The 24929-nt window shown below is 39.3% G+C and overlaps 1 protein-coding gene across 3 annotated transcripts in view; it reads right to left on the reverse strand.

Annotated features, from left to right (window-relative positions):
- The window catches only part of BRD7 (bromodomain containing 7), a 38013-nt gene extending 16662 nt beyond the window's left edge, over positions 1-21351 (reverse strand). For all 3 annotated transcript variants that reach the window (XM_024747327.1, XM_024747326.1, XM_024747325.1), the window contains exons 1-6: positions 21206-21351; positions 20570-20778; positions 7822-7951; positions 7414-7471; positions 4591-4735; positions 716-826 (exon numbers count right to left, since the gene is read on the reverse strand). In XM_024747327.1, the coding sequence (XP_024603095.1) occupies positions 716-826; positions 4591-4735; positions 7414-7471; positions 7822-7951; positions 20570-20778; positions 21206-21254 (702 nt within the window). In that variant the 5' untranslated portion in view covers positions 21255-21351. The remainder of the gene's footprint in view (positions 1-715; positions 827-4590; positions 4736-7413; positions 7472-7821; positions 7952-20569; positions 20779-21205) is intronic.
- Between the last annotated feature and the right edge of the window lie 3578 nt (positions 21352-24929).

Below are 24929 nucleotides of genomic sequence, written 5' to 3' on the forward strand. Positions count from 1 at the left end.
ACCTCAATTTGCCCTTCAAGGTCATTCATCAGCCATCGCTCTGAGACGAGACGAGACTCCCGTCACTTTCTGCCACTATCTACAGTATCTCTGTTTTGAATAAGTTTAAGCTCCCTCATGAAGCTTGATGATGGTGATGATGATGTGTCTGCGTCTCTGCACACGTTTCTCCCATGTCAAATGCCTTACTATGTGCAACAGTTCTTATCCTTCAAAGGAAAGTCTGCTCCTGTGGGGAGGTGGCTTTGAGACAATTCCAAATTATCGTTCATTTGTGTATTTTGTTTCTTTCTACTCGAAGGAGTTTCTGTGCTTCACCAGAACATTAGATTCCATCCCTACAAAGGGAAATAGAAAGCTTTCCTTCTAAAAGGTCTCATAATTCATGTAATCTATCCTGTCCTGGAATTCATGTTGATGTTTGTTTCACAGCCAATATAAGTCTATCTGGTGAATACCAACTCAAGAGCCTTTTAGGTAAATAATTACAAGTGACTGCCAATATTTATTTCTATCAATTCCAAATGAGAATCTTCCTGCTTTAATTTTCGTTTCTATGTTAAAAATTTTTTTTCATTTAATATTTCCTACTTTTAATATCATCTGCCTATAAAATAAAACCAGTACTGTATTAGACCTGTATCACTATAACCAAAAAACAAACGGATATAGATTTTTATAACAATTATTATTTATGACAAAGGATTTCCTTTACCTGGCTAAGAATTTTCATCCCTGAGTGTAATAGCTTCTTTGCAGCTTTATAATAAATGGTCTCTGGTTTGTTGTAAATCATAGCATTAGTACACATTAGTTTGAAGTTATCCTGCAGAGAAAATATTAGGGAGAAATACATTAAAATGAAACAAAGTACCCTCCTGTCCTGTTTGAAATCATGCAGGTCTTCAGGAAATTAAAAACAACTACCACCACCAAAAAAAACACCCCAAAACAAAAACAAACCAACAAAACCCGCTCCCATCCTTTTACTGTTTACTAAGCAACATTAACAGCAATTTATTAAGTTTTAAAATTCACTAACAGGGCTTCCCTGGTGGCACAGTGGTTAAGAATCCACCCGCTAATGCAGGGGACATGGGTTCGAGCCCTGGTACGGGAAGATCCCACATGGCGCGGAGCAACTAAGCCCGTGCGCCACAACTACTGAAGCCCACACACCTAGAGCCCGTGCTGCTCAACAAGAGAAGCCACCACAATGAGAATCCCGCACACGGCAACGAAGAGTAGCCCCTGCTCGCCGCAACTAGAGAAAGCCCACACGCAAGAAAGACCCAACGCAGCCAAAAAAAAAGGAAAGAAAAAATAAAAACTTAAAAAAAAATTAAAAAAATAAAACGCACTAACAAAACGAATACTGCTAAATTAATTTAAATATCCTACTACATTCCTTTCCAAATTCTTAAACATTCTATAGTAACTATATAAATTTTAGATCCCGAGATAAAATTTTAAAATGGGTTTCTTCAGTACAATCTTATTGCACAAAAAAAGAATTAGAAGAAAATACTTCTATCTTATATTTAAAAATCTGAACTGTGTACTTCATTTAATTAAAAAATATTCTTAGTTTTAAAACAAACATCTTAATTCTCCAGTTACGAGTTAAATATTTTACTTCAGATCCTGACTGAAAACTGGGACAATATTAAATTATCACAATATTTCCTACCAGATTCAAATTAACTGAGCAAAAATGGCAAAACATTTACACTAATTTTCTTTTAAGTGTTTGGACACTGTTATAAGCCAAACATAATTTGCAGAATGTTGCAAAATCATGCCAACCTGAAATAAACCATACAACCTCAAAGAGTTACAACATGTAACTGCAGTAGGCAAATTATCAAAACTGTACTTTTGGTTTAAATTTCAAAGTATGCACATGTGCTGGGGAACTCAATCCCACTGCATATTTTCACGGTTAAGTAATTTTTACATTGTATAAATGTGAGGGCGATTATGCCAAGGCCTTACTAAGTTAAAATGATAAAAACCCAACAAAAAATAATCTGAGTCCCAAACTCCTCCTCTGAATTTAAAACGAAACATTCAAGCCCCATTATTTAATAACTAGTGATGACAGCTTAGAACACTTAATGTAATGAAGATAGGTAGACTGAATATTATTTAAAAGCATATGAGAAGACTGTTCAAGGGTCACAATAAATTTGATATTAAATTTAAAGGAGATGAAACGAAGTATATGTGGCTCCTCAGTTCTTGGCCAAGTCTCTAATCAGTTAGGATTTTGCTAGGTCCTGGATCCCTAAGAATCTGATGAAAGCTATGGATCCACTCCTCAAGTACATACATGTAATACAAAGGTGAACACAAAATTTTCATGTCATTTTATAAGGTTCCTCGTCCCCCTAAAGGCTCATCCATGGCTACCCAAAGGACCCCAGGTTAAGAACCCTTTTACAGATATTCTGAAAAGCTTCCATTCCATTAAGAATTATTAAATATATATTTAGGGGTAGGAGAAGCAAATGAGGGGAGACACTAGATGACTATTACACTAAATGACCATTGGTCTCTAACTGGCAAGAGAGTACTGGACTATTCTGATTACAGGTCTGATCTGTTAAGGCAATTTGTAGATTCCATGAATCTTAACTGCCACGTGCTAGGTTTTACTGGACTTTTGTGTAATGGCACTTCATCATTCATAAAGCTGAATGACCTTTCTGCATACTTTTCATGTAATAATAAAAAAAAAACCTTGAACAGCCTAATGAGCTGGATAAGCTAATAAATACTACATTGGGCTATTGAATTTTCCTGAGAAAAAAGTGTAGTAATGTAGAAAACTCCAAAAAGTTAAAAATACTTGTTCATTTCAATTATGATAAATCTTGACCATATCTCAAAAACACTTAGGGGGCATACTTCTACTCCCTCATGTCATCATAAGGAAAAGATCCAAGGAAAACTATTCACAAAAAGAAAAAAAAACTGTGAAAAATTTTCCATTAAGCAATATATAAGGTCCAAAATATGCTGAAATAAACAGTTCTAGACTAATTTTCACCAGATGAAAAGTTGAGAAACGTTTCCATTTCTTTGAATACAAGAGAATACAATTCAGGTTTTACAGAGTGAAATATTATCTATACATTCAAGTTGATAGTAAAGACAGAACTAAATGGTAGTGTTATAAATTTCAACCGATCAACGTGGATGAAAAAAAAAAGAGACCAAGTAAACGTTTACGTTTACTGTCTTATTTTCCTTCTGTAACTGATTAGGGTCTAGCCCTTAGGGCAGGTGAACGCTACAATGTTCAACCAGAAAAAAACAAAGATAGAATAGATATTATCTAAACCAGTTAAGTTCGTAATGGTTTGGTATAGAGCAAATTAAAAAAGAAAACACATGGTTCCTTTTCTTCGGATGACTAAAATGTAAAGTATAACTCTGAAACCAACATATATACCAAGGCTATTTAAAGATGGAAAAAACTTCAACTATAACATTAGGCATATGTATCATCTTGGTAGCTTGTAGGTTCTTTATTTGTAATTTATAAATTTCTCTCTTCTCAAAGTTGAAGAAAATATGCTAAACAAGTATAGCCGAAGTGAACGCAGGGAGCAACTGACTTTCATCAAACTAGAAAATGTAATTAAACTTATTTATTTATTTATTTTTATTTTTGGCTGCGTTGGGTCTTCATTGCTGCACGCAGGCTCCCTCTAGTTGTGGTGAGCGGGGGCTACTCTTCGTTGCGGTGGCTTGTTGCGGACCATAGGCTCTAGGCGTGTAGGTTTCAGTAGTTGTGGCACGCGGGTTCAGTAGTCGTGGCTCGTGGGGTCTAGAGCACAGGCTCAGTAGTTATGGCTCACGGGCTTAGCTGCTCTGCAGTATGTGGGATCTTCCCAGACCAGGGCTTGAACCCGTGTCTCCTGAACTGGCAGGCAGATTCTTAACCACTGCGCCACCAGGGAAGCCCCAAGAAAATGTAATTAAACTTCTGTTTAGTATTTCTAGACAAGCCAATTTATTCTCTATTAGGAAGATGTCTAGAAACAGAAAAAGAAACTACTCTAAATCAACTTCCATTAAAATACTGACTATTCAATATCTTGTTAATAACCTGTAATGGAAAATAATCTGAAAAAATATATAACTGAAGCACTCTGCTGTACACCTGAAACTAATACAATATTGTTAATCAACCATACTTTAATTTAAAAAAATCCATTTTACCTGCATTGATCTGAAATTAAAAATCAAACATCTTTTCATTTTAAAGGTTGAGAAAATATTTTATAGAACGCATGAAATTAAAAATTTTACCAAAACCCACAAAATAATAAAAGACAGCAGATGGCTTATTTTGTCTGGTGTTTTAATCACCAAGCTCAAAGATGTTTTCTAAGACAAAAAAATACAGATTTTAGGTATCAAAATAAACTTGAGAAAGATCCTGAATACCAGACGTGCAGATTTCTGCCAGGATTTTTGTACATATAGGATCCAAAAGTTTGACTCTCAATTGAATAGATATGTTACTTTGTAGCACAGCTCAGTCTATTTCTCCAACACGAGGTAAGTAACTAGAGTTACCTTTAGTTCTTCTATGGACTGGTAATCATTGTTCTTGATCTTTTCTTTCATGGTACTAAAATCCATTGGGTGTTTAATGATCATGGAGTAGCCGGGAGCAATAAAATCAGTCACAGGAAATGAAAAGAAAGCACTTGGGTCTTTCCTGTGAAGACAGGAAAAAGGCAATTTTATTTCTACCACAAACAAATCTACTGGTCAAGGAGCATGAGTCAGAGGAAACCCTTCAGATGTAGAATTTGTAGTAGGCTAATGCGTTTTTCACTGAAAACTGAAGTAACGATTTTAAAGACTACTAACTATTTAATAAGGTTAAGATGCTTTACATATAAATTGTACCCTTAAGACAGAGAATCTTTTAAATATGCAGTTTAATTAATCCATAGCATCTCCAACACAGGGAAAGATGAAACAAAATAAGAAATCTAGATTAACTAACCGATATCTTGTACTCTGGAAGATTAGTACTATGTATTTTTATCAATCATAGAGGAAAAAGCAGAAATAATAACAATGAATGCACACCTGCAATCTTCCATATTGGTTTCTAATTAGGCTTGGACTCTTGGGCCACAGAGCTGTTGCTTCCTCACGAGTACAGCTGGCCCTCTGTATCCGTGGGTTTCTCAATGTGGATATGGAGGGCTGACTGTATTCACTGGACTGCTGTCATTTTATATAAGGGACCTGAGCATCCTTGGATTCTGGTATCTACGGGGGCTCCTGGAATCAATCCCCTGTGGATACCAAGGGATGACTATATATATTTTCTTAATCAATGGATACAACTTCTACTGTGTGTGTAGGTGCGGGGGGGGTCTCAAAAAACTGACATTAAAAAGGTCCTCATAATACCCCCATACTTGAGACCCAGTGCTTTCCATCATAGGTTCTTAACTCTGGCTGTGCATGAGAATCATTAGAGGAGCTTTAAAAAAATTCCAGTGGGGTGGGAGGCTTACCCTAGACCCACTATATGAGAATCTCTTATAGGAGGGTGGTACAGGCAATGGTTTTTCTAGGGTTGAATTTGGTATTTCCAGGATAGACAGGGTTGAGAACCACTGCTCTATAAGATTAGTTCATTAGACTGTTATTTTCCTCTGGAAATCTGGCCTATCAAAGCTTTCTTACTCCAAATAATCACATCAATAAAAATGGTTATTATTAAATAAATATATTTATTATTATTTAAAAATAAGCATAGCAACAATTTAAAAGATGTATTTAGCACATGCCAGGGCCAGTGGTAGGGAATTGAAGTATTTTATATCTAATCCTCACAAAAGCCATCAAGGAGGTGGTATCCTCACTTAGAGATGAGAATACTGAGGCTCAGAGGTCAAATGATTTGTTCTAGGTCATAAATCTGATAAAATACAGAGATGGAATCTGAATTTAGGTGTGTGTGAATCTGCCTTTGTTCTTCCCAGCAGGACGCCTAAGCAGTGAGATTAAAAAGTACCGAGAATAAGCAAAAAAGTCCAGTCTGGAACTTATACATCCAAATGCATATTATCCATGAAAGCTACTGTGAATAACACCATGAAGCATCTCTGGAGGGCCTCTTCAGAGCAAATTATCTATACCTCCTAGAATCAGTCATTTTAATATAGAGTCCCACTTGGTTTGACCAAAAATGCTATTATTAAACTTGGTCAACTATATTCTTTACCAGCATTTGCGCTGAGCCTCAAGGATGAAGAATCACTGAGGCTATTCCAAAAAAATGTGGCTCTGGATTCTAATTTCCAAAATGTTCTGAGCAATGTGAACATCCTTAGACTAAGAGAGACCCTGATAAGTAGATTTCTTTTAAGGAGACGTCATTACCCGACATTCCGGTCTTACGTTGTAAGAAACAAAATTAAAAGGTAGCCAAAATGCTTTATAGTCATACATTCTAATTGAGTTGGAATGCTTAATACTTACCTGTTCACTCCTTTGGGACAAGTAATGAATGATTGAATGATTTACTCAAGTGTAAAGACTTGAGATATAAATATCTCAATTGTTCTGTAACACCAAAAAGGAAGAGAGGCCACTAATTTCTGATTTTCACTGCAAAGCTGAATTGGTGTTGAATACAGATAGCAGTAGAGGCTTTACCTTAAAAAATTATTTATGATATGTTCTGGGGTTGACATATAAGGCCAACATGGTAAGAAGAAAACTCACTGTGAGAATGCATGCCCTATACCCATGAATCCTCTGCCAATAATGTAAATGTCTTTGAGCTGAGAATTCAAATTCTGAGTAAAGAGAGGTATCAAAACAAATATTTTAATGAAGATCATGTTATTCTTTTCTAAGAACTTAACATTAGTGTTATCAAGATATTGTAATTTTTAGAACAAATTTCTGCATTTAAGAGAGGGTCACAAATCTTATTTATGGCATTTTGTCTCTTCTCCCAGACTTGGTAATTGTTGAATATTGACAGCAGTGATAAGCACTGCACAAACATACAGAAGGTGTGTTTATGTATTAGCAAATGGAAATATCTATACTGTTTAATCCTGGTTTAAAGCTTTAACATCAGAAGTTACTTTAGATTAAGGAGAAATTTTCCATTAAGAGTATTAAGTAACACTCTGCAAGCTGCCATTTAAAACAAACCAAATGAGAACATCTAGAAGTCAGCCTCTTGGAGTACTTCTATTGCCAGGCAAAATATTTATCATCCACTTTAAAATCAAGTACATTTGGATACAGGCCATAAAATATGGCTTTAACAAATAATAATAATAAAAAGACGTGGTTTGGATCCTGTATTTCCCATTTCAATTTCCATGTTATAAAAATGTTGGAAAAAACATTCACCTCTGCAGTTGTCTCATCAGTTGATTCAAAGCTTCTTGAAGGGGTGTCTGTTCTACTTCTAAAGTAAAGAAGAAAGGAAAAGAGTGCTTTAAGAAGGAAGATTCTAGAGAGTATTGTTTAGCTTATTTTCTTTCTATATATGACTTATCTCATGCCCATCATTAAATATCTCAGAGAAATTCCATTTATCTTTCAAATATGGTAAAGTATGAGAATATCAAGTTTAAAACTGAAGCTAATTTAAAGCTCTTAAGCAGTGATATAAATAAGAAAACTTAAAAAAAATTTAATTTAACAGCTTTTAAACTTTAACTTAAAAGCTAAAAACCCAGTCACTTTCCCTGGCTACCATCTTTAAAATAATTTCAGCCTCCTCATTCAGGACAGTTAATTCAGAGTTATTCCAACCTTCTTGTTTGGCTAAAGAGCTTGCAAGAGGCTTCTCAGGAGGCAAGTCTAATCCTACAGGGGCCTGACACTGGAGGTCTTTTTCTGCCTCATTGTCCACGCGGTCTCGATCTCGCTTCTTTTTATCTTCCTAAATGGAACAAAGGGAGATAATTTAGAAATACTCCAGAATCAATACCTCTAAAACAAATCATTTTAATTTCAGTGGAAAAAAAGAAGACACCACTGAAAAGGTTATTAATAATGAAATCTTAATGTATTTTACTGCCATCTACTGGAAAATGAGAGAATAATATGTTCACAAAGGGGAAAAAAAAAGTGCTTCTATATGGTAGAAACAACCAATTAGAAAAATAATACTATTCACAAAAGCAAGATAATATACCCAGGAGTAAATCTAATAAAAGATGAGCAATACCTTTTAGGAAAAATTATGAAAAATTACTGAAAGGCCACTGTGGAAGATCTGAATAAAGGAGATATACCATGTTCATGAACTGAAAGATAGTCAATTTGCTCCAAAGTAATCCATAAATAAAATGTAATGCCTATCAAAATTGTGAGACAGGATTTTTCATGAAATTTGATAAGCCAATTGTATAATCTACCTTGAAGAGTGAGTCATCAAGAATATTCAGAACAGTTTTGAAAAAGGTCACAATAAAATGTCTTATCAGATATTAAGTATTTGTATAAAGTGATAATCAAGACAATGTGGGTCTGACACAGGGACAAATGGACCTATAGAACGTATCAAAGAGCCCAGAAACAGACCCATGCACATAGAAAAGTCTTCGATGTATCACAGATTGGCATTACAAATCAATAACAAAAGGGTAGTGCTGGGACAACTGGTTATCTACATTTAAAAAGAATATGAAATTAGATCTCCACCTCATACCACATGTAAAAGTAAATTTCAGATAAATTAGACTTAATTTTAAACTTGAGATAAAGTAAAAGAATCTTTATGACTCGAGAGGAGGGATTTTCTTATCTATAAAGCTAAAAGACTAGCCTATTGACTGAGAAACACAAATAACTCAAAGTATTAGCAAAGATTACATAAAGAGCACCTACAGATTCATGTAAAAAGGTAAATAACCCAATAGAAAATGGGTAAAGGGTATCATAAGTAATTCCCAGAAAAAAAACTGGAAATGTTAAGAAACATGAAAACTAGCTTCAGGCTTCCTGGAACTCTGGGAATTATGAATTTAAAAACTGGAAGGCATTTCACATCTCTATGATTGGTAAAAATTAAAATGTCTAAAAATGTCAAGTTTTGATAAAAATGTGGAGAAATGGGGCTCTCATACCTTGCAGATGGGTGAGTAAATAGGTACAACCATTAGGAGAACAATAAACAATATCTAATGAAGCTGAAGCTACCTTTATCCTACTTCTCAGCTATTCTACTCCTGGGCATATACCCTAGAGAAACTTCCTTTCACAAGTGTACATGTACACATGTGGCAAGTTTATTACAGGACTCTGTGAAATAGTAAAAAATTAGGAACAACCCGCTAAAAGGAAAATGGATTAATAAATTATGGCATATTTACATAGCAAGTAATATTAATAGTCTGAAGTTACACTGTATCAGCGGGTATTATATTCAGAAACATAATTTCTGGAGGAAAAAGTTGAGAATTATTACAAGATTAGTTACGCAAGTTTTGAAAATATATTAGTGTATTTTACAAACGTATGCAGGAGTAAAATTATAAAAACAAGTTTTCATGTGATGCACACCAAATTCATGGTCCTCTGTAGGGAATGAGGAAGAGGAATGGATTCTGGCAGGGTACACAGAAAGCTTCATCTGTGTCTCTACTCTAATTTCTTAAAAAAAACAAAACCCAAAAGTACGAGCAAAAGGCAAAATGTTACGATTTGTTAAAGCTGAATGGTTGGTATCCAGGTGGTAGTTTTTGTTTTTTTAATTCTCTGTTCTTTGAATTTTAAAAATTAAATTTTATAGTAAAATTGTCCCAAAATGTCTATTTTATGCTCAAGATTCTCAATGGGATCTTAATTTTCTTGGCCTATGTCCAAATTTCTTGTTCTAGTATCTAGAGCAGTGGTTCTCAAAGTGTGGTTCCCAGACCAGCAACATCAGCATCATCTGGGAAACTGCTAGAAATGCAAACTCTGAGGTCTCACTATGGTTCTCAAGCTTCAGTGTGCATCAGAATCACCTGAAGGTCTTGTTAAAACACCAATGACGGGCTTCCCTGGTGGCGCAGTGGTTGAGAGTCCGCCTGCCGATGCAGGGGACACGGGTTCGTGCTCCGGTCCAGGAAGATCCCACATGCCGCGGAGCGGCTGGGCCCGTGAGCCGTGGTCACTGAGCCTGCGCGTCCGGAGCCTGTGCTCCGCAACGGGAGAGGCCACAACAGTGAGAGGCCCGCGTACCACCAAAAAACAAACAAAAAACAAACAAACAAAGAAAACACCAATGACTAGGCCCTGTCCCCAGAATTACCGATCCAGTAGGTCTAGAGTAGAGCCTCTGAATCTGCATTACTAACAAGTTTCTAGGCTATGTGGGTGTTGCCAGTGCAGTGATCACACTTTGAGTATCACTGATACAGAACTTCACATTCTATTCTCAGAGCCCAAAGCATCTAATACAGAATATATGACTGACTGAAGCTCCAGAGAACAATGTTATAAACTGTACTCATTGTGCACTTGATGTCAGTTTCCATTAAGTTGACTGCTATCTTTTTTATGGCCTCATATTTTGGAGCAGCAATTTTTTTTTTTTTTTTTTTTGGTACGCGGGCCTCTCACTGTTGTGGCCTCTCCCGTTGCGGAGCACAGGCTCCGGACGCGCAGGCTCAGCGGCCATGGCTCACGGGCCCAGCCGCTCCGCGGCACGTGGGATCTTCCCGGACCGGGGCACGAACCCGTGTCCCCTGCATCGGCAGGCGGACTCTCAACCACTGCGCCACCAGGGAAGCCCTGAGCAGCAATTTTTGACTCAGGAAAGTTTTGTATCTTTTCCCCAGAAAAACTAGTATGAATCTTTTATAGGTTGGCAGGTTTAGAACAACTGTTCAATGGAAAAAAGACCCTCAGAGACAAGATCTCTTCCTATTAAACATAAATTGTGGATAGAGGACAGCCTGAAAAGGCAGTAAGCACTCTCCTAGGTGGAAAGAACTAAGGCCATAGTACAAGAAGTCTGGAGTAGGGGTTGGCAAAGTTTTTTTTTTTTTGTGAACGGCCAGGTAGCATAATTTATGCTTTGTGGTCCATGATGTCTGTCGCAACTACTAACCTTTGCTGGTATAGCAGGAAAGCAGCCACAGACAATATGTAAATGAATGGGTGTGGCTATGTTCTAATAAAACTTTATTTACAGAATCAGGTGGTGCTTGCTCTAGTTTGCTGACACATGGTCTAGAGGCTCAAGTTCTTGCTCTAGCTTCATCCTTAACACACTCTGACCTTCTTAGGCACTCGTTTACTCTCACTAGGCCTCTTTATCACCTGCAAGATAGAGATTCAACTGTTGATTCTTATTTTAGAGTTTATGAGATGGTGAAATGACCATGAAACAGAAAAGCTGAAAAAGTACCAAAGGAAGGTATAATGTCTCTGTACTACCCCTATCTGGTAACTTTATCTAGTTAGACTGGTCTACAGTGACCACTTTACTATTTGGTATGGCAAGAGAATACTGCCTTCTGGGCCAGAGTCCAAAAGAAAAAAAGAATATAAAAAACATATACTTGGAAACTACCCTAAAGTGAAAGGAGATATTGTAACATGTTATTGCCAGACTAGATATTAGGAGATCTAGCTTCTAATTTACCAGAATGTAAACCTGAACAAGTTATTCCACTGTTTTAGTCTTTGTTTTACCTGTAAAACAAGAGGCTCTGATCTCTATAGTTCTCTCTCCACCTAACATTCTGATTCCTACCTTCCAATTTTTTTTTTATGATTTCAAAATACTATAGAACCCTACTGTTAACGTCACTTGTAATAGATAACGTAAAACCGGAAGTTAACACAGTTCTGGTTAAGAGCGGTTTATTTTTCTAATTACATAGAGAAAACTGAACAAAAATACTAAAGCCATTTAACTTCAGGTAGGAGGGTTTATAATTTCAGTTTATAAAATGGGTTCAAATTCTGGCTTTGCCACTTATTAGCTATGAGATCATGGATCAAGTACATAATTTTTGTGGGGGGACTGATTTCCTCATCCCTAAAATAGACACAACAATACCTACCTCAGAAGAGTGTTTTGAGGATTAAATAAGATAGTGTATGTGAATGTTTAGCACAGTGCCTACCTAGCACATGGTGAACACTCATTCATTCATGCATTCAATAAATAAATGAGGTTCTACTGTGTGGATATTTACTGGTGGATAAACAAACACAGCCCTGCCCTTAGGAAGCCAACAGGGTAAAAAGCCACAGACATCAAACAACTTAGTAAAAGAAACCCAAACAGATTTCAAGGAGAGGATAACTGTTGGGTGAATCTAATTTAGACTGGAGAAGTATGGGAAAGCTTCTATAAAGAAGTAACATCTGAGTTGAGATCTGAAGGAGAGAAAATTTAGCCAGGTTGGGGGTGGGAACAGAATTCCAGGGACAGTAAATATCCTGTGTGTATGAAGGTCTGAGGCAGGAGAGAAAAACAGTGGCTATTTCCATAACTACAAACACATTGCATTTATGTCAGACTAGATTCTCATTTATCCATGACTCAATGGCAAGTTATTTTATTAATTCATAACACCTCTGAAGTAAATCTTTGCTCATATTATTAATATTATAACACTCATTGCATGTCATAGACACATTTGCCTCTTTCTGGAGTTCCTGGTGGGCAGAGGCCCAAGTCTTATTCAGCTCTGTACCCCCAAGCTCAATAATGCCTAATACATAATATTTGTAGAATTAATTAATCACAAGAGACAGCGTGAAATGGTAACGTGAAAGCATGAGAAGTAACAGCTGAAGTTCTAGGTACTATCCTTCACATTGGTCACTTTTGTAGGAGAGGTATACATACATAGATATCTATGTCTATATTCAAATAATGCTTCCAGTGTACAAAACAATTTCAGAACTTTGCTTTGTTTTAACAGCTGATTTTAGAATTCAACTGAAAAAATCAGTTTTATTACTTTGAAGCTACACCTCATCTTTGGCCCTCCGTTGCATCTGCCACATAATTTAGCTCTTACCTCTATGATGCTTTCCCCTACTTCCCCAAGGCATAATGAGAAACACTTTCCTCTGGACTTCCAGAACACTTTATTCATACCTCTATTAGAACTTACCAGGCCATGAAGTTTATTTATCCTTTTGTGTCTGATTTCCCAGCCCAACTCTGAGCTCCTGCAGAGCAGGAACTATATTTTATTTATCATTTGAGTCCAGTGCCTCATAGGTTTCTGGTAGATATTTGTTGAATAAACAAAAAAATAAATAATCCTTCTATCAGAGGACCAACACTACTCTTATGCCCTTAGTCAGAGTCCTTTCTTCTCTGGGAAGATCTTCTGTGATTAAGAGGACCACCTCAGAGGGCTTCCCTGGTGGGGCAGTGGTTGAGAATCCGCCTGTCAAGGCAGAGGACACGGGTTCGAGCCCTGGTCCGGGAAGATCCCACATGCCGTGGAGCAACTGAGCCTGTGCGCCACAGCTACTGAGCCTGCGCTCTAGAGCCCGCAAGCCACAACTACTGAAGCCCGTAAGCCTAGAGCTGTGCCAGCAACAAGAGAAGCCACCGCAATGAGAAGCCTGCGCACCACAACGAAGAGCAGCCCCTGCTTGCTGCAACTAGAGAAAGCCTGCGCGCAGCAATGAAGACGCAATGCAGCCAAAAAAAAAAAAAAAAAAAATTTATTTAAAAAAAAAAAAGAAAGAGGACCACCTCAGGAGGGAACAGCAAAATGGGAAAAAGCGGAGAGGATTTTCTGCCAGTCCAAATAAGCCATAGCAGCCCTGAGACCTTGGGTATGGCAGATTCATACAAAAGAAGTCAATGAATTGTGTTTTGAGAGAATTCCCACATTGCTCAACAATTACAGTCATTCATTTCTCCTCTCTAGTTGTAAGCTACTTTACAGTTAACTCAGCAACAAAATGAGATACTAACAGTACCTACCCCATAAAGCTATTAAGTATTAAAAGAGTAAATATAAAGAAATCAGAACAATGCCTAGCATATAGTAAACACTCAAATGTTAGTTTTTATAGTATGTATGCCCCTTGGGACCTAGTATAGTGTTTAATAAAAACAGGAATTTATTGTATATGAATAAGTTTTAAATTTTCATTAAAAGTCTTACTTACACTGAGACTTCCCTGGTGTCCAGTGGTTAAGACACCACGCTTCCACTGTAGGGGACGTGGGTTCGATCCCTGGTCGGGGAACTAAGATCCCACATTCCACATGCCGCCCGGCGCGGCCGAAAAAAGTAAATAAATAAAAATTTAAAAGTTTTACTTAATTTGAAAAGATATATGCACTCCTATGTTCAGTGCAGCATTATTTATAATAGCCAAGATATGGAAATAATCTGAGTGCCTATCAATGGACGAATGGAAAAAAAAGGATGCATATATACACACACACGTGTGTGTATATATACATATGTATACATACACGATGAAATATTACTCAGCCATAAAAAAAGACGAAATCTTGCCATTTGCAACAATATGGATGGACCTTGAGGATATTATGCTAAGTGAAACAAGTCAGATGGAGAAAGACAAATATTGTTATGATTCCACCCATATGTGGAATACAAAAAACAAACAAGAAAACAAAATAAATGAACAAATCAAACAAAAAAACCCTGAACACATAGATACAAAGCACAGAGTAGTGGTTACCAGAGGGGAACGGGAGGAGGGTGAAATGGGTAAAAAGAATCAACTGTATGGTGATGGATGGAAACTAAACTTTTGGTGGTGGGCATGCTGTACTGTATACAAAAGTAGAAATATAATGCTGTACACATGAAACTGATATAATGTTATCAACTAATGTTACATCAATAAAAAATAAATCAATAAAACAAAATTTTACTTAACTCTAGCATTGTGAATAATATCCTATATATTTAATGCTCATGATTTTAAAAAATTTAAAGAAAAACACCTGTCATTTTATTTTGATAACATCCCGAGCAACGGGACTAGCCTAACTTCTTTGAGCATCTAAACCTGAAGCTGACTCGCAAAGTTGTTAAGACAGAATTCGGGTTAGGATTATGCTTTTCTGAAGAACAGGTCTGAGTTTCACTGAAAGAATTTAGACCTCTCATCTGAGCTACTTCAATAAAAAGCCTTCTAAGTAGGTCTCCTTACACCCAGTCTCTACTCTCTTCAATATCTGCTAGATACTGTTAACAGATTACCGTTACTAAGGCTCAACATTTTATCATTCTTCCACTCAGAAAGTTTTTGACTCTCTACTGCTTACATATTCAAGTTCAAACTCCCTACTCTGCCATCTCAACTGCCTCTCAGATCTTATCCCATACTCCTCTTCACGTATTCTGTGCTTCAAAAACAGAACTACTTTATGTCCCTTGTACACACCCTCACATTTGCCCACTTTCATGCTATTGTTCTTAGTTCTCCACACGGTGTGCAAGCTTCCTTACTTCTGCAGTAATGTACCATTCTGTTCAGGTATCAGCTTCTCAAGTCAGCATATAAATGGAAAGTGGGTTGTCAGGTTACCTTTGAAAATATCTGAAGTAGCCCATAAAGTATAATACTCATGGCTTTATACATATGATCCTTTATGTAATAGTATGATATGAAAAGAATATTTCTACTACACTGCAGTAATAGCTCAGAATACATAGTTGACCCCATGTTGGCTGTAGAGTTAACATCACTGTACTCTGATTTCTAAAGACTAGAGTTATGCCAGCAGGCAAATACTTTGCCACCTGCTTGGCATTCAAATGTTTAAGAAAAAAAAAAGCCAACACACCGGTGTTGTGCAGATTATGGTATGATTAAAACTAAAGCATGGGGACTTCCCTGGCAGTCCAGTGGTTAAGACATCGCCTTCCAATGCAGGGCGTACGGGTTCGATCCCTGGTCAGGGAGCTAAGATCCCACATGCCTCGTGGCCAAAAAAACAAAACATAAAACAGAAGCAATATTGTAAAAAATTCAATAAAGACGTTAAAAAATGGTCCACATCAAAAAAATCTTAAAAAAACACAAAACCCCCCCCCCCCCCAAAAAAAAAAAAACAAAACTAAAGCATGGTGTGCTTTTAATGCTGTGGCTGGTATTAAATACCACTGCTCTACAGGGAGAAACAATACTGATCCTATCTGTTGGGGCATTTTAAACTAGTATAATCAGAGCCTTCCTACTCAAAAGAAGAATATTACTTAACTTTATATGACATCTTTGAGAAATTACAGGGTTTTGTGTTGTAAACATCTGTGCTTTCCCAAAACTTTATCTTCTCCTTATTTTCCTAAGTAAAAGATTCCTGATTTTTATTAGGATTTAATGCCCCCAACCCTTTCCCTAAACTAAGACATTTCCCAGCCTCCCTAGCAGCAAGGGTGGCTAAGTGATTAAGTTCTGGCTAATGAAATATAAGCAGAAGTTATGAATGCCTTTTAGAAAAACACTTTAAAAGGGAAAGGACATGTTTTATCTTTTTCTTGTGCCCTTCCCCCTTCCTGCTACATGAACTAACAGAAGAGTCACCAGTCCCTCAGAACCACACATACTCTAGCCCCTTTCAGGCCCACAGGTGTCACATGGCTGACTTTCCCCAAGAAAAGACCAGAAGCAACTGCTGTTCCTAAAACTCCCTGGAGATCCAGAGTACAGCTCAGAGAAAGGTGTCCTTCTGGAGTCTCCCTAGCAAAGGAACCCCTCTTCCCCCTCCCCAGTCCAGCCTGGAGGAAAGAGATAACCCAAACAGGCTCTACAGAACCAGTGACACCCCAGAAGTATCCCACAGTCCCTAGCCCTGAGTCCTGGGGAAGTGGGACCTTGGGCAAATTCATTTCAATTCTGAGTTTCCACTTTACCTTCTGTACAATGGAAATCATCCACCTCCCTGCCCTACTTTGGGTGTTATTTCCAAATGAAACTGTGGATGCGAAAGCATGTTAATTTGCAATGAAATAAAAATATATAGGTGGCTAATGATACTTAGAGCCACCGTCAAGAAAGGGCAGAGGGGGAGACTTCCAGGAACCTATCCTGAAGATATCCTTATAAAAGTATACAAAGCGATGTGAACAATGAGGTTCAATGCAGTATTATTTGTAACATTCACAAGTTATATAAAATAAAATATGGTACAGTAATATAACCAAATACAATGTAGTTAATAAAAAGATGAGATAATTGATAAAACAAGAAAAGAAGAGTAGGAGTATATCAGCTGGCATAATGGTAGAAACTGCCAGAACTAAACCCAGAAGTGGTTAAAAGGGGTTCAACTTCCAGTTAAACGAGATGATGGCGGGAAAAGAGTACAGAAGAGACGACAGTGGGTGAAAGATATCAACACACTTGGGAGAGGAGTCTGCAGATCAGAGAAGATACCTCCTGCATGCAAGGAGGGAGACACCTCTGAGAAAAGTTCTAACCCCAGAAACCTGGAAAAGCACAAAACTTTGGCGGCTCCCAATCAAAATGATCAGGTCTCTGTTTAGTGATGCCCACAGTGAAGTCCATCAGCTGACAAACTTTGTCTAGGCACAAAGCATATAATCAGCCTTTTTGTGCTTCACATTTAAATACAAATAGATTACAAACGCTCAACAGATAACTAACTGATGCTTTTAACACAAAAGGAAGAGACCAGATAAAATGAAGAACTTGAGGGGAAATAGAGACAGTGCAAGGAACAAAAAAAAAAAACTTAGAAGAAAAATATCAAAAAAACTCATCAATTAATATTTCAGAGAAATAAAAGATCCTGCATGTAAAAACAAGAACAGGATGTTATTAAAACAAGGACAGTTAGAAAACATGAAAAAGTTCTTGGAAATTCAAAATACAAGGTCTGAAATAAAATTCAAGAGCAGAGCCAGAAGACAAAGTTTAGGAACTCTCTTTGAAGGTAGAACACAAAGAACAAAGAGGAAAAAGAGGAGAAAAAAACATAAGAAAATTAGAGGATCAGTCCAGAAGTCCAACATCTAAATGGCAGGGGTTCTAGAAAGAGAGAAGAGAGAGAATGGAGGGAAGGAAGCTATCACAGAAATACTTCAAGCAAACATCTCAGACCTGAAGGCAAGAATATCCGTTGTGCAACAGACTACTGAAGATAAAGGGGAAGATTCTAAACATTTTGAGAGAGCACATACTGGTCATGTACAAAGGACTAAGTATCAGAAGGCAACAGACTTCTCAACAGCAAATCTAGAAGCCAGAAAACAACACGCAATGCTTTCAAAATTCTGGGAGAAAGTAATTTCCAATTTGGAGTTCCATGCTGAGTCAAACCATCAATCTACATGAGGAGAGTATATGGGAGTAGAATAAAGATGTTCAAACATGTAAGAACTTACAAAAATCTACCTCCTATGAATGCTTTCTTAGGAAGTTCGTAGAGTTAAGACTCCACCAGAACAAAGGAGTAAATCAAGAAGAAGACATGGGATCCAGAAAGAATGCAAAGGAGGCCTAGAGAACAGCTAGTCCAGATTAGAGCAGGAGGGGACAGAGGGCTGCAAGATGGATGTTTCCAAAAAAGGGAAAGTGTCTGACCATGTGAAAAACAGAAATCAGATGGGTTTTACAAATCTGTTAGAAGTTTGGGAAGAATTAGTACATGATAACTAAACAAACGAAAGCAATTAATTAACTGGTCAAGATCAGATCTGTATTTGTATATTCCATTTGTCTCCAGTGAAGAATAATTAGAAATAAACACTGAATATTGAGCTGTATCTACACTGGGAGAATGCAGGAAGGGAAATTGGGGGCGTGAAGCAATATAAGGATGCTAATTTAAATTCTCATCTTTTGCAACAGGATGTCAGGAAAAGATGTACACACAAATCAGTAAACAGCAATATAAACCTACATTTAGAAATGGAGATAAACATCCAAAGAAAAAAAAAGTTTGGGAAGTAAAACTCCAGGATGGAGCAGGACACCGCTTTTATGTTAAAAGCCTTGTAGTACTCTTTACATTTTTTTTTAATGTAATTTTTTTCAATTGGAGTATAACTGCTTTACAATGCTGTGTTAGTTTCTGCTGTACAACGAAGTGACTCAGCTATATGTATATATATATATATCCCCTCCCTCCCCCCCTTCCCCCCATCTAGGTCATCACAGAGCAACGAGCTGAGCTCCCTGTACCGCAGGTTCCCATTAGCTATCTATTTCACACATGGTAGTGTATGTATGTCAAACCTACTCATGAATTACCTTACTCCTAACAGTAAATAATTTTAAAAAAACGAAACAAAACTTGTTACCTCTGAAGAGGAAGATTAAATGAGGTACCTGAGTGAGCAAAACTTTTTCCCTTCCATTTTGTTCACTTCTGTATTACTTGAATTTCTTTAAAAAAAAAAATCATAGGCATATATGGCTTTTATAGTTTAGGGGAAAAAAACATTAGACAGTTCTATATATTGGCACAATCTAGACAAAAGGCAATAAACACTGGGGCAGAAAGGCATATAATTAAGAAATTCCAAAAAGAGAATCTCTAAGATTTAGTGACTTACCCATGTGTTTAATCACATGGACTAGAACATTTCTGTTGTATATATAAATATAAAAAAAATTATAAGACTAAACCTACAGAAATCTAGCTTCAAGATCCAGTAACTGATTCAACAAGTCACTTCGTGACAGGTTAAATTTGGGAAGTGCCGAAGAAGTCTAGGACAATTCCAGGTATGTATGTGATCATCCTTGGAAGGAAAGTTAATTATTACTACTATTTATATAGAGATGGCAGCTACTTTCTTTTTTACGTTCTATTAGCTGCAAATGGTTAAGAAAATGCTTATTTTCATCACTGGTGTCATATGCCTTAAAGGTCTCTGATCAAATTATCTCATCAATAGACTCAAACTTTGTTCTAAAATATGAACGTTGTTCATTATGTATTTGGCATTATAGTATTTATTTCAGAACAAAACTTGAATCCCAATAGATCCCATTTACTTTTTTTTTTTTTTTTTTTTTTTTTTTTTTGCGGTACGCGGGCCTCTCACTGTTGTGGTCTCTCCCGTTGCGGAGCACAGGCTCCGGACGCGCAGGCTCAGCGGCCATGGCTCACGGGCCCAGCTGCTCCGCGGCCTGTGGGATCTTCACGGACCGGGGCACGAACCCATGTCCCCTGCATCGGCAGGCGGACTCCCAACCACTGCGCCACCAGGGAAGCCCCCCATTTACTTTTGAAATGACTATTTTCCACAAACCTCGAACACTGAGGCTTTCTTGAGCATGACTTTTACCTTTCCTAAGTGGTAGGAAGCAGCTCCTGAAAATCAGGACTTAGCTGCTCACTCACCTGATGTGTGAGTACAACTAAGAGTATAATTAAAGACAGAGCTGTTGAAACTCAGATGATTCATGTTCGTATTCTGCCCTGCTCCTGCTCAAGACAAGTCCGATTTTACAAGCGTTTCAGCATCTCACTAGACACAAAGAAAATAAAGCAAGGCTGACAGCGGGAGGCGGCAACCCTCAGAAACTGGTACCACCTGCAAAGCTGAAGCAACGCAACGACCTTTACCTTTATTCGTCTCCGTTTCCTCCCCTTTTCCTCCCCTGGAACCTGCTTCTCTCCTTTCTTTCTCTTTTTCCGCTTTCGGTCCTTGTGTTTGTCATGATCGTTTTTGTCTTCTAAGAGGCTGGAGTCGTGCCCGGAGCTGCCCGTGGAGAGTTCGGTGACTTCGTTCCCTCCCACTTTGAGGACCAGCTTCAAGGGCTTCTCTACATACTCTTAAAATGAAAGGAAAGGGTTTCAATTAAAGGAGGCCCTCGCGGGGCAGTATCCACAACGAAGAGTGACCGCTAGACGGGAGAGAAGGAGGCGCACAGGCCGAGGCGGCCCGGGGCACGCAGTGGGCGCCCCACGAAGCACCTGTTGAATGACGGACACTCGCCGAGTGGACGCCCCGAACGTTCCCGGGCCGCCTCACACCTCTCAACAAGAGACCCGCCCGGACCGGGGGTCCCGGGTTCGAATGCCGCCCTAGCCTGGGGTCTGCGCGGCTCAGACGGGTCGCGTCCCCTTCGCGGGTCCGGTCCTGCCCGCGGGAGGCGTGGCCCCCGGCCCGCCTCGAACGCTCGAAGGTAGTCTCGAAGGCACGAAAACCCCACCGAGCCGCCGCGGGCTCGCCACCCTCCACCGCGGCCCACTCCTTACCCTCGTATAGGTGTTTGTCCGACTTGTGCTTCTTGTGCTTCTTGCCCATGTCGGACCGGGCCCCGGTGCCCGCCCCCCTCGCCAGGCCCAGGCCGTGCGGCGCCGCTTCCGGTCCGGGCCAGGCGAGCGGAGGGCGGGAGCGGGGCCCACACCTCTTCATCTCTCTCTCTTTCTTGCCTCCCTTGATGCCTTCCCTCCCTCCCTCCCTCCTCCTCGCCCCCTCCTTCCTTTCTTCCTTTTTCTTTTCATCACCCTTCCTCCTTTCCTGAATCCTCCCTTTTTTCCCACTTTCCCTAGCTTCTATCTTCCCTTTAGCAGTATTTGTTGAACCCTGTACTGGATGCCAGATCCAGCAAATCCAGCACCTCGGTAACTGAAGGATTGTAACTTAAAAAACAACAACAGAAAACTTACGTGATGATATATAAAGGCCTCCAAGACCTTAATTAAAACAACATCAACAAAGTACGGAGCAGAGTGTATTTGGTAAGATGCATGTATGGAAATAAATGTTGTCATCTGGATTAAAAGGCTGTGATGGATACACAAGAACTGTTAACAGTGGTTATCTCAGGTGAATAGGACTGGAGGTGGAGTGGATTGGTTTAGTTTTATGCTTCTCTGTATGGCTTGAAAAGGTTCTCGTGTGCATGTTTAATTATTTTGAATTAAAAAGAAAGAAAATTTAGAAATTAGATTGAAAAAATGTTGAAAATATATCTGGATCCACACCAAGTGGGGGTCCGGACTAACACTTTTGCTCTGTAGATGGATGTCCACTCCTCAATCCTGTTTTAAGCCCTTCTTCTCATTCACTTTTATCCTTAGATGCTGAGCCTTACTGGTGAGATGAATTATTCACATTTTTGCTCACTGGCATTTACCTGAATAAAATGTTAAGGTGTGTTTAAGATAGCACATCCAGGGATTATGGCTGCAGGGAAACAAAATGATGTTGATATTTTTCTACATGACAACCTTGTAAGGTAGGAAGGGCAGAAATATTCTTATTCCCATTTTACAGATGAGGAAATGGATACCCAGAGAAATTAAGTAAGTTGCCAGTTAGCGGTAGAGCCAGGCTTCAAATCCAGGTTTTCTGAATCTGAATCATAAGCTTGTGAACCTGATGAAGGAGGTCTTGATTGTCTCTACCTTTAGAGTTACAGTGCCCTGTTTGTTTTCAGATAAACCTGTAATCACAGTTTGCTCTCAAGAAAGGAGCTGACGTTAATCATTTATACTTGAGTAGGAGTTTGGACCTTGGGATTGCTTCTCCCAGGAAGATCTGTAGCTTTAACCTGAACTGCAGTGGTGAAATGGTAGACTTGTAATTCAGAGCCCTATGGTTGGATAATGACAGAAATCCAGTTTGAATTATTTCAAGTAAATAAAAAAGATGTATTGGGTCACATGTCCAGGAAAGACAGGAGTAAAGGTCACCTGAAGAAAGATGGGAACCAGGGATTTGATGCTGTGACGTCTCTCTCTCTTTCTTTGTCTCATCCCTTGGGCTCCATTTTTTTGGGCTCCAGTTTTTTCCCCCTACATGGCTGAAAACACTGTTACCAGCAGCTGTATCCTGACCAATTGGGAAATGGGTCTCTTTCTTCCCTATCAGCTTCACCCAGGAAAAAATTTCAGGGGAGGGCTCTGACTGGCTTGGCTTGGGTCACATGTTTTATAGGCAAGGGAATGGGAGATTCATCCAGCTTGGATACCAAGTGATCCAGCTTGGATACCAAGTCCACCCCTATGGCCAAGAGGAGTTAAGAGTCTATGACTGGCAGTCCCCACCAGACCCCAGTGATTAGTCAGTGAAGATGAGGTTCCTTTAGAGGAGGGGAGCTGCTTTTTCACAAAGGCTAAGAGTTTGTGTCTGTTAGCTCTCTGTAACACGCCTCTCTGTCATCTGTGAGGTGGATATCAGAGTGGAGCAAGAGAGGTGTTGGCGAAGGGAACCTCTGTTGCTCTGAAATCAAGCCACCAAAGCCCCCTAAGTATAGAGCAAAGCTTCGTTTCAGCTTTTCAACTACTGGCTATAACTGTTTTTGCTTTAAGGAGAACTGCTATGCCAGCTCCCCTTATGGGTCTGGCCTCATTCCAGGCTGAACCTGTGAGTTTTACGGCCTTCTCCTCATCACCCAGTATGCTCCCCCAGGGCAGGGTTTGGTCTGGGGAGCACAGGACCTTTATGTCCATAGCACCCAGCACAGTGACCACTACTCTGCAAAGGCCCCTCAGAACTAGCTCACTCTGTGTGTGTTTGTGTGTGTGTGTCTTCCCTCTGAGCGCCCTGTGATGGAGGGAAAGGGTCCAGTTAACTCATTTACATTAGGGAGTTAGTAATTTCCCTCCTTTTCTCAACAGAGATCTTACCTAGGTCCCAAAGTATTCCCAGCAGTGAAAAGTGAGTAAGAACCTGAAGCAGAGAACACTTCACAGAAGAAAGTTCCTGGGAGACAGAAACCTCAACTCATCTACTTTTTTATTCCCAGCCCAAGGATAGTGCCTGGCACCTAAAAGGCACCAGAAAATTCTAGTTGAAGTGAACATTGTAGAGTCAGGCAGAGTCTAAAATGACCCCTAAAAATTCCTGCCTCCTGGTGTCACTTCCTCCAATTGACCGTGGACTGGCCTAGAGACTTACTTCTGACCACAGAATATGGCAAAAGTGATGAGATGTCACTTCTGTGATCTGGTTCCAGAAGATTGTGGCTTTCGTCTTGTTAGCCGGCTCTGTTGTCTTCTTGGCTTGCACGCTTCGGTGAAGCAAGCTGTCATTTTGGATAGGCTCACGTGCAAGGAATGGAGGGCAGCCTCTAACCAGCACCCCCAAGAGCTGAGGCTGTCAGTCCAGCAGCCCTTGAGCCATTGGTCCTGCCAACAACCACCCGAGCTTCAAAGTGAATCCTTCCTCGGTGGAGCACTCAGATGAGACCTCTGCCCTGGCTCACACCTTGATTACAGACTTGGAGAGACCCCAAAGCAGAAGACCCAGGGAAACTATGCTCAGACTCATGACCCACAGGAACTGTAAGATAATAAACGTATGTCTACTTAAACCACCAAGTCGTAGTGTAATTTGTTATATGGTATTTGTATAAAAAGTTTATACAAATAAGCCTTCTGAGCCTCTTACGTATGTCAATAAGAAGGACTGAAATGACAGAAACTGAGCAATTGCCTGTGCAGGGGACTTGGCTGGAGTGTTGCCCACGCTGCCATCTCCTTTCAACCTCTTCTAGGTGGGTGAGGAGAGCACTCTTATCCCTGTCCCACAGGTGAGGAAACTGAGGCCTGCAGAAGTCAGGTGGTTTATGCGAGGTCACACAGCTCGCCTGTCTGGGATCTGAATCCTTGTCTGCCTACCTCCAAACCCCACATTCTCACCATTAGGTCACACTGCTCTTCAAAAAGAGGGTCAGATAATCTCCAAAGTCCCTTCCCGCATGTTTGGAGTAGCGTTAGATGAAAACAATTCCAGAAGAAGATGCATATACTCACATAAACGTGTAGAAATGGATGTTTGTGCCTTCAAAAGGATCAGAAGGTAAGTTGAAGAACGGAAATAGTTTTGCTGTTATGGAACAAGGGGAAGTTGACCAATAAAAGGTGACTGCTTGGGCTTCCCTGGTGGCGCAGTGGTTGAGAGTCCGCCTGCCGATACAGGGGACATGGGTTCGTGCCCCAGTCCGGGAGGATCCCACATGCTGCGGAGTGG

The sequence above is a fragment of the Neophocaena asiaeorientalis genome, unplaced genomic scaffold (genome assembly GCF_003031525.2).
Source record: "Neophocaena asiaeorientalis asiaeorientalis breed wild unplaced genomic scaffold, Neophocaena_asiaeorientalis_V1.1 scaffold438, whole genome shotgun sequence".
NCBI lineage: Eukaryota > Metazoa > Chordata > Mammalia > Artiodactyla > Phocoenidae > Neophocaena > Neophocaena asiaeorientalis.